Raw genomic sequence first — 10,261 nt, 5'->3', positions numbered from 1 at the left:
AAAACTTTAATTGAATGAACCGAATGTTTTTTGTATACAGCACTATAGTGCTGTATACAAAAAACATTCGTTCGTTGTATACAACCATAGACAAGTCATTGATGTATAGATGAAAAATAACCTTACTACCATTTTTCAAAAACAATTTTACGATGCTATTCAAACAAATATTGTTGGAAAAAGTATCGAAATCTTCGAAATATACGTGAAAGCGTTACTTATTCCATTTATTGAATGATTGCTTTAGATTTTCACCAAACAGTTTTGTTTACTTTTTGTTGAAAATGGATTGGAACAGACTTTAGTAAAACATCATAATATTCATTAAAATGTATAATTAAATGTATTTGTTTGAACTTAAATTACATTTGTAATTAAGTTTGAATGCCAGGCTGTTTCACCAGTTTTGTGAAAGTACTCCACTAATTTGCTATAATTATTAATTCAAAGATCGAACACTTAGAAAAAATTGCTTCGATCCGGCTGCATTCGAACCAACGTCTTCTAGCAAACCGTGTCAGACGCTATACCAAATTCTGACGATGTGATCTCCTTACATATTCATCCCACCTTTTTATCACCTTTTATCTGGTACCTGGCCACTTTTTTTCAAATTTTGAATCGTTCTTTAATTCCTTGGCCTCTTTTTGTTTCGTTCCACTGTCACGCCCAAACAGTTCAGCTGTAATTCTTAATTGCGTCTAATTTAGATCCTTTTACCAAAAATCTCTTGTGTGATAAACATTAAAAGATCACAAAAGACTGGATTTATTTCCATTATTTCTTTTTCCTTTTGAATTTTGAACTTTAAACTCAAACTGCGGAGGCTACTACACTCTCCAGGGTACATTGCTGGTAGCTGTAAAGGTACCTCCCTGAGTAAAGAAAAACTATCATAGATTTCTCACAGATGGCGCTACGGCAAAAAATCGTTAAAAACAAAAGTTCTGCAACACATGGAAGAATCTTTATTTCTTTTTCCTTTTGAATTTTGAACTTTAAAGTCGCTAAGCAAGATTTGTGGAAGCTGCGGAGGCTAAAGAGGCTACTATACTCTCCAGGCTACATTACAATCAACAGGACACGCCACCAGCGCCAGCAGCGCGTTTCAAACTTAGCTACGGAACGAACTATGTGCTTGTTGCAGATCTATGCTTTTATAATGACTTTTTTGGCGTAACGCCATCTGTGAGAAATCCATTTCTTCAATCAGTCAGATACCTTTATAGCTACCAGCAGCGGACTGGAGATGTCCGAGTGGTGATATGTTAAATGATATTTTTCAAACCAATATTCGTACGTGCGTTAATCGGGCTCAATAGTTTCACTCTCCTGGCAGTCAGATCGAAGGAATTTTTCCTTTCTGTTGTTCAATTTTTGTATCAATAAAAACAGCAAAGTAGTGAACCATTTTCACTAAAAATATATGAATATGATGTTAGTAAAAACATTATTATAATGAACAAAATTAACATAATAAAACTAATTTTGTTGCTCAACTAAAACTCTTTCACATCTTAAACATTTATCACTATTCTCAACAGCATTATACTTTCTACATCTAAGGCATTGTCCTTTACCGCTTTCTGTCAGCTCTACCTCCCATTTCTCTCCACTGTTGACAGCTGTCAAACTATCTATCGTGACGGATGACAACTCCAAAATCTCACACAATACACTATCGCCGACGCCATCTTGAATATTTAGTTCTTTTAATTTTTCAAGCGAATAATTATTAAGTTTAATTTGGGCCGTGAATTTCTTTAAGTTCTCATTTTTCGCTAAAGCACAAACATCTTTTTTGATATTCAAAACTATATCCATAATATTAGAATCGAAATCTAAATTTGAATACAAAACCGGTAATTTTTGTGTAAAATAAAACGGTTCTTCATACAATGGGTGGTACAACCACGCTTCTTCGACCAAATGAGGTAAAATTGGACCTAGTGCCTTACACAGAGTAACTAAAATCGTATGAATGACTAATTGCGATGACAATCTATCGTTAGAATTTTTTCCCGAACAATATAACCTATCTTTGACACAGTGGCAGTATAAACCGGAAACTTTATTACTAATAAAATGCAAAATACTCTGAGCCACATGATTGTACCTAAAATTGTTATAATGGTCATTTATTTGCTTTAAAAACTCTTCATTTTCACGAACCATATATTGGTCGAGGAAATTTAAAACCGGTGTTTTGTGAAAATCGGTTTTTGGCACATCACTAACGACGCTAAGAAGGTATTTTAGAATATTGCGTATGCGAATTATTTCTTGCTGGCAATCGTCGAGGAGTTTTCTGCTTATTATTATTTGTGAATGTTGAGTTGCGTGACTGGCCACCCACCATCTGTGAACAAAGATTTTTTGTGAATCATTCACTCATTCAAGGTTAGGAGTGCTCGATATATATCGATATATGCTCTCGATATATCGAATCAATCAGATATTATCGTATCATTCGGTATCGATATGTACTATCGATATATTTTATCCGATACATGAAAAATCGTACAAAGTTGAAAGTACACAATTCAAAATTGTATTTGCAGAAACTAAATGCACTTCGAGCGCTGATTCACTGGTCATCGGTCAGTGTAACGTAGTGGTTATATTCTCATTCGCTAGACGCACACATATTGACAATAACATTGCTTGTGTGCGGACGATATTGCTGTGTTGGGAACATACATAAACTTGGATTGTCAATAATATTGTTTGTGTGCGGCTAGCCAATGAGAATATAAGAATAAGAAATACGTTTGATTATTGCGTCAAAACTGATGGTTTTACTTATTTACTGTTAGTAAAATTTCCTTCCTTTTGTCTTTTAGAATTATTTACGATATATCGAAAATATCGATATTTTGTACCGATATATCGCAAAATATCGATACAACATTTCCATATATCACATTGGAAAAGATATCGACATTTTTTTACAGGACCACCACTATTCAAGGTCATTGTTGACAGACGGGATACTATTAAAAACATGGAGACAAATACCCGCGAGTATTGTGCTTTTTGTAAAACCTAGGCTCCTAGCGGGCAGCGACATTCCTATATATGCTATGGAGCTGTCAGCTGTTGGAACAGAAAGTCCCTGTGATAAATGACGGGTATCCTGTCAACTCTGGCAACTCTGCCGTTTGTCTAGGCAAGTTATTATTAACCCCCGACGCAAAAAGAGAGTAGTAAGGCCGCAAATTCGGAATCGTGGTGCGTTCAAGGGCGTACCTTGCGCGCAAACGTGTGTCTTGTGTTGAATACATCCAACAAGCAAATTTTGAACGCGCTTAGATCTGTACCCATGTGTATGTCGATATGTCTGTCTAAACACATCAAATCTTAATGGGTTTTCTTTTTATTTGATGGTTAATTTTAACTGCCCCCGTGACCGAATGGTGAATGTGGTAACCACACTGGTTTGCCACGCATAGGTCCCGGGCTCGATTGCCGGGCCGCGAGGAATACTTGTACGATCTACATCTTTGCCGCCCGCTAACTAAAAGGCTAAGTGACAAATGGTCAAATCAAAGACAGAGTACGAAATTCTCTTTTAAAAACAGCTAAAATTAGTTAACATGTTCGACATATCGGAACTTATCCTAACGATGCATACCTGAAATATTATTAAATTTAGTACTAACTGGGTAATAAATCTGTCAAAGATTTCTCATAGATGGCGCTACGACTAAAAAGTCGTTGAAAGACCAAGTACAAAGACACGACGCAAGCACATAGAAAAATTCGTGAGGTCCGTTGGTTCGTTCCGTGGCTTAGTTGGTATAGCGTCTGGCACAGTATGCAAGAAGACGTCGGTTCGAATCCGACCGGACCGAAGGAATTTTTTCTGAGTGTTTTTTCTGAGTGTTCGATCTTTGTATTAATAATTATAACAAACTAGTGGAGTAATTTCACAAAAAATAATTGAATATCAATTCAATAAAAATTTAATTATTATTAAACAATTTCAATATTCTAAAACTGGGTTAATTATATGGTTTTTTATGATATCTCAAAAAATAATTTTGTCACTTAGCCGCTTAGTTAGCGGACGGATTTTAGTTAGTGGACGGCAGATTTGTTGCTCTCGTGAGTTTGTTTGGGTGTGATTTGTGGTTGTCTATGTGTGTGTCTATAGCACCCGCGATACATGGTTAACCTTAGTACGGGGCTATGAATGTGGGAGTTTTTTAAAAAATATCAAGTGACGAGATGAACAAGTCGTGCGCCTGGTGGTAAACTACAGGCTTATCCATAACAGTTGCAGTGCCACTCAGAGCTTTAAATCGCAAAGATCTGAGGGGCTTAGTTGACGAGTTCCACGTGCCTGTAACTTCACCAGCACCCGTACCCTTCAAAACCGGTACACAGTAATGCTGAGATAGCTTTCACAAGAAGCTGCAATGGCAAGTGGCAATAGCCACTAAATTTATTTATTATTATAATTGAATCAGGGATGTTATTAGACGTATGGTGGACATCTGTTCAGCTATATAAGAAGAAATATTGACAACTTACCGCAAAGTATCAACACCATAACTAGGCTGGCTGTTCTTATCTTTGCCCCCGTGAATTATGGTGAAAGGGTCGATCACGTTGCCGATGGACTTCGACATCTTGCGCTTCTTGTCATCTACTACGAAACCATGCACAAATAACGACCTGGAATAATAGGTTGTAGTATAAGAATTGTTACCATGGAAATGTTTATAAAATTAATCATTATATTCTGTATTGATCCAGCATCGATTTATTTCATTAGTAGTGATTGGAATTGAAGGGGTTAATTTACTTAAAATATGAAAGTTTTCTTAGACTACTAATGAGTATGCTATGTATATCACGAAATATCGTGATATACATAGCATACTCAAATCAATGCGTAAAAAAAGATTTTTTACTATTTATTTTTACTAAATATATAACCATAAATAATAACCAAAAATAGAGACGAAATGTCATTTCATTTGTTTGAAAACTATTCTGCCGTATATTACTGTGACAACTGAGCTCCGATTGGCCAGCCCGAATTCGAAACAATTGACGGGTGTCGTCAATGGATGTCGTCAATTGTTTCACTTTAAATTGACCAGTTAACTTGAGCTTTGCTATAATGGACGAAAATGGCAAAATTACATATTTAATATTTAATTACCGATGATATTTGATTCCGTTTGTTTTGTAATTAGACGTTTTGCTGAATGGAACAGCACGCCATTGTTAGAGATATTATCGTTATTACAATAAATACATATTTTTGGAATATACGGAGACGTACAGACAGGTCAGTTGTTAGCGCTGTCTACATTTCAGTGCAAACTAGAGTTGATATTTATAAGTGATGTATCACTGATGAGTTACCAGGAATGTATGACCCTTTATTTCGTCTCTGTTTCTGGTTATACACAGGTGAGGTTGTCTCATGTATGTTTTTAATATATTCTATAGAAATACAAGACTATTATTCTTTTTTGAGACAATAATAATTTCTAAGAAACACTTTTTTTTACTCAAAATAAGCGCGTTGACGTCGACTTGTGTCGACTTGCTCCACCCGTTACGTCAAGTACCTACCAAGTACTTTTTTTTCGTTTATTTATTTATATTCAGGTTACAAAGACCCATAAATACATACCTTAAAGACAAAATACAAAAAACATTAGATGACCATTATTTACACTTATTGTCTGCAACGTGTGACGCAACGTGGGTATCCGGTAGCCGGCCTCGGAATAGTCGGTACATGACACGCTTCGGCTAAACCTTATCCTTCGTGAAGATTGACAGTGAAAGTTGACAGATGTTGACTTTGTACTCTCACCACAATACTTCACCTATTTCTACCGCCAAGCAGTAATGTCAGCATTACTATGTTCCGGTTTTGAGGGGTAAAAAAGTGAAATTACAGGCACATGGGACTTTGCAACTTACGTCTCAGGGTGACGGGCGTAGTGGCACTGCCTCTCAGAACTTTGAGATTTAAAACTCTTAGTGGCACTGCAAGTCTTATGGACAGGCATGTCGCTTACCAAAGAACAATAAATACAGTAGAAGTGGTTAGTTAGCGTCGGACGCGTTCCAACTATAGGTCTCGAGAGACCTATCTGAGCTCAGTCCGCCATTTTCGCTTGGTATGGTATGGTTGTGTCATTCTTTCGTGCAAATTTTCTAAAATTCTTATTGTGCTGCTTTGGAGTACAAAAATAATAGCCGCACCAAAAATATTACCCGTGGTGGTATTACATACCACCAGAAAGTCTTATTTTAATAAATTTTAAATTTTTATTGAATTGATATTCAGTTATTTTTTGTGAAATTATTCCACTAGTTTGTTATAATTATTAATACAAAGATCGAACACTCAGTAGAAATTCCTTCGATACGGCCGGATTCGGCCAGACGCTATACCAACTAAGCAACGTCTGGCACGGTAAGCTAGAAGACGTCGGTTCGAATCGATCGATCAAAGGATTTTTTTCTGAGTGTTCGATCTTTGTTTTAATAATTATACCAAATTTTAAATTTTCTGTTTATCGCAATATTTTTTTTTTTTGTTACAAGAAACGAAAGTAAAGCTCATATCCCTGCAATATGGTCGCTTCTTTTTTGGAGAACAAAATTAATAACTCTAATTCGTTGTGGTTCAGCAATTAACCGCTAGATGGCAGTACATTGATTGAAATTTCAAAACAATATCAAAACGTCGTAACTTACAATAATAGGTACTGATGGTATTGATCATTGAACGATATGCCAACAGGGCAAAGTTTAAATTATATTAACAATCCAGAATTTGTTATTTATTTTTAAATTTGAAACTACGAGCAATCAATATCAAGATTTTGTAGTGTTTTAAGTTTTGGCGACATCGGTTCTGATAGTAATCGTGGTTTAAGGCACTTCCATAGTTTTTTTTCTTCCATGTCGCTTATCATCAGCTTCGTTTAGTATCATAAAAGAAATCTTGGTTATATGCCGTACGAGATGTCTATCAGATCCAAATCCACGTGCTCACACAGACATCAAGTTTTGAACAGCTGATGATATATCTGGCGGTGGACAACTCCACCAATACTTACTCATAAGGCGCTTCGTTCCTCAATGCGATGGAAGTTAGCAACGACGCTTGGAACCATCCTGTCAGTTGGTCAATGCCCTCGGAATACAGCTTGGCTTTTTGACAGCTCAGCGTCTGCCAGGACAGGCCGGAATCTAGCCAAATATCCATTATATCCTAGAAATTGGGAATTCCGTTTTGTATAAGTACCTCCATATTATTAAAAAAACTTAATCTTTCCGGAGTGATTTCTTTTACTTTTGCGTTTATCCAATATAGACCAATTACTAAATAATTCCTGACACAACTGGACGTAGTTAAACAAAAAGGATCCAATCCACATACAATCCACTTTCGAGATGTAGCAGTTTGAAGTTTAAAAGTTTTTCTCAATCTTGTTTTACTTTCAAAACTTGTAATGTCATGTAACTCCAGAGATATTTATTTATGTTTATATGTTGAATTTTTTTTTGCTGATCCTAGAGGTTAGACTTTAGGAACCGTTTGGTCCATATAACTCATTTTTTGATCATTTTGTGAATTGGATCCTTTTTGTTTAACTACGTCAAATGAGTGACGAGGAGTTTCCCTCAACTTCTCCCAGTATGGTTATTATACTCCGACACATGTAATTTGAAGACTAAATTGCTGTTTAAACGAGATCGAGATAGAAATTAATACTACCTCGGCTCGAATTTAATTTTTTCCCGTACTAATACGGTTCATTTTGCTTGGACACTGGCTTTATTTCAGTATTTATTTTTTCACAAGCGAAATTACAGCCATTTGAAAAATGTATATCGTATATTATACATACGTGTTCTATTTAGTTCAGTTCATATAAAAAAAAAATTATTGGTATGTGTAAAGTACATATTGAACACAGCGGTTTTCTTATAAAATTTCGAGGTAAGTTTGTGTTTTTGTTCGTGTTTTCATACCGTATAGTCGTTAGCGTAAAATTGAGGACATATTATTTATATTTTTTCTGAAGTGATAGATTCAACACTTTCACTGTAATGAGGAATCAACCAACGCTCTTTGGGGTTGTATAGAGTCTAAAAGATATAAGGTATAGATTCTTAAACTGGAGTCCTTTGAGTTTGATTGAATGAATTAATGCCCTCACTGCTCAACTGCCATTGCAACTAGATTTTAACAGAATAATAAATATTATCATAAATGCAATATAACCTCAGTGGAGTCTCAATGGAATTAAAATGACCAGAAGTTTTAAAGAAATTAGCAGACTGGTAATTGGTGTGATTGTTTGGCTATTATTACCATGTTATTGTCTCTTACCCTCCCTTTAGTAATTTCCTTGCTGCCCAATCGGTGTTCTTTCGCGACGTCATCAGACAGCAATTCCGTGACGTCACAAGTCCACCAGACGTCTGGGCCTTGTGTTTCTATTAGAGAACAGAGTCTGTCTATGATACGTCTGAAAAGCAAAGATTATTGAATATAATTGAATATTTTTTTTTATGAAACCAAGGAACGGAACGAACGAGCACGACGACGGAATGGGAAGTGATTCTCAGATCATCATAATTCTATACAAACCCACTGTTGGATTTGGATGGACTTCACACAGTTTCCGAAGTTAATAAAACCTTTTTGGATAAACCGTATCATCATAATGTTATCTTGACCATTTAGTGACAGGTAATTGCTATTAAATATTTACAAAAATACATAATTTGACAAGGGACTCGAAACGTAGGCCTCTTAATTGAGAAGCAATCGTGTCTGCAATCAGCAACGCTCTTATTGTCAAGTACAATTATTTATTATTTAATTCCAAATTGGCTAACAACTGGACCTGTACTTTTAGAAAGTACGATACTATTAAAAAAACAAATTTAGACAGCCATATAGTAATTTGATATCATTCTGAGTGCCTTTTTTAATATACCAAGTGACAGGACGAACAGCTCGTGCGTCTGGTGGTGAGCGACACGCCTATCCAGAGCAGTTGCAGTGACACTAGGAACTTTAAATCGCAAATATCTGAGGGACTCTGCCACTGCACCCATGACCCTGAGACATAAGTTGACAAGTCCCATGTGCTCGTAAGTTCAGCCTTTGGTAGCTGTACAGTATCTAACTGGGTGACGAAATACTTTCATAGATTTCTCATAGATGGCGCTACGGCTAAGCTACGGAAATGTCGTTAAAAAACCAAATACAAAGATACGACGCAAGCACATAGAAAAATTCGTGAGGTCCGCTGGTTAGTTCCGTGGCTTAGTTAGCATAGCGTCTGACACGGTATGCTAGAAGATGTCGGTTCGAATCCGGCAGGATCGAAGGATTTTTTTCTGAGTGTTCGATCTTTGTATTAATAATTATAACAAACTATTATAGTGGAGTAATTCCACATAAAATAATTGAATATCAATTCAATAAAAATTTAAATAATATGATGTTTTTAGTGCCATGAATTAATTTTTTTTTTTTGTGGAAATAATCTCAAAAGGTCGAACCATTAGCAACCCCACCACTGCTGGGCACCCATGGTCACTGTTGACCATGTCAACCGTGACCTGTAAAGAGCCCGAAACGTTGGTTTGTTTGAAAAAACAAATATACACGACTTAAGTCCTAAAAATAGTTTCATTTCCTAAATAGAATTTTGGTTCAGAATTAAGAAGAACGCCTTTGTGATATGGTTTATGAAATTATAATTGTCAGGTTTAGGTACAGCAGCAGAAAAATATTTTTTAAGCAAACGCGTCTTCATAAGGTCGTTGAACATCAGATGAGGTTGAGGGGGTACATCTATTTAACAATAAAGAAAATTGTAGCAAGAGTTGTTATCGCTTTGTGTCGTACAAAGGCTAAATATGCGGAGTATAGTCAAATACACATACAAAAATGTTTATTCTTTAACGAAAAAAATACAAAGCAGATTAGTGGCAAGGGTACTTCTTTCAAGTATATAAATACCTGTGTCAGGAGACCCCGCTCTTCCCAAATAGACTTTACAAGAATATTAAGGATTTTTTGTTTTTTTATACAAATGTAAAATATTTTTATATATAATATTTTTATAATTAAATATCCGAAAAACAAAATAAAAATGTAAAATATAATTATTTGAAGAAAATTAATGAAATGTGTGTGTGTGTGTGTGTGAGTGTGTGTGTGTGTGTGTGTGTGTGTGTGTGTGTGTGTGTGTGTGTG

General features: G+C 35.6%; 1 protein-coding gene across 1 annotated transcript in view; it reads right to left on the bottom strand.

Annotated features, from left to right (window-relative positions):
- Positions 1–1,415: 1,415 nt before the first annotated feature.
- Positions 1,416–10,261, bottom strand: part of LOC113240619 (isoleucine--tRNA ligase, mitochondrial) — an 18,176-nt gene continuing 9,330 nt past the window's right edge. Inside the window, exons 8-11 of the mRNA XM_026477957.1 lie at positions 8,378–8,516; positions 7,098–7,252; positions 4,537–4,680; positions 1,416–2,359 (exon numbers count right to left, since the gene is read on the bottom strand). Of these exons, the coding sequence (XP_026333742.1) occupies positions 1,483–2,359; positions 4,537–4,680; positions 7,098–7,252; positions 8,378–8,516 (1,315 nt within the window). The 3' untranslated portion in view covers positions 1,416–1,482. The remainder of the gene's footprint in view (positions 2,360–4,536; positions 4,681–7,097; positions 7,253–8,377; positions 8,517–10,261) is intronic.

The sequence above is a fragment of the Hyposmocoma kahamanoa genome, unplaced genomic scaffold, assembly GCF_003589595.1.
Source record: "Hyposmocoma kahamanoa isolate Upper Pololo Valley unplaced genomic scaffold, ASM358959v1 159, whole genome shotgun sequence".
NCBI classification, from domain to species: Eukaryota; Metazoa; Arthropoda; class Insecta; order Lepidoptera; family Cosmopterigidae; genus Hyposmocoma; species Hyposmocoma kahamanoa.
Note: the sequence above shows the minus strand (reverse complement) of the source record. Positions and strands in the feature narration are given on the sequence as shown.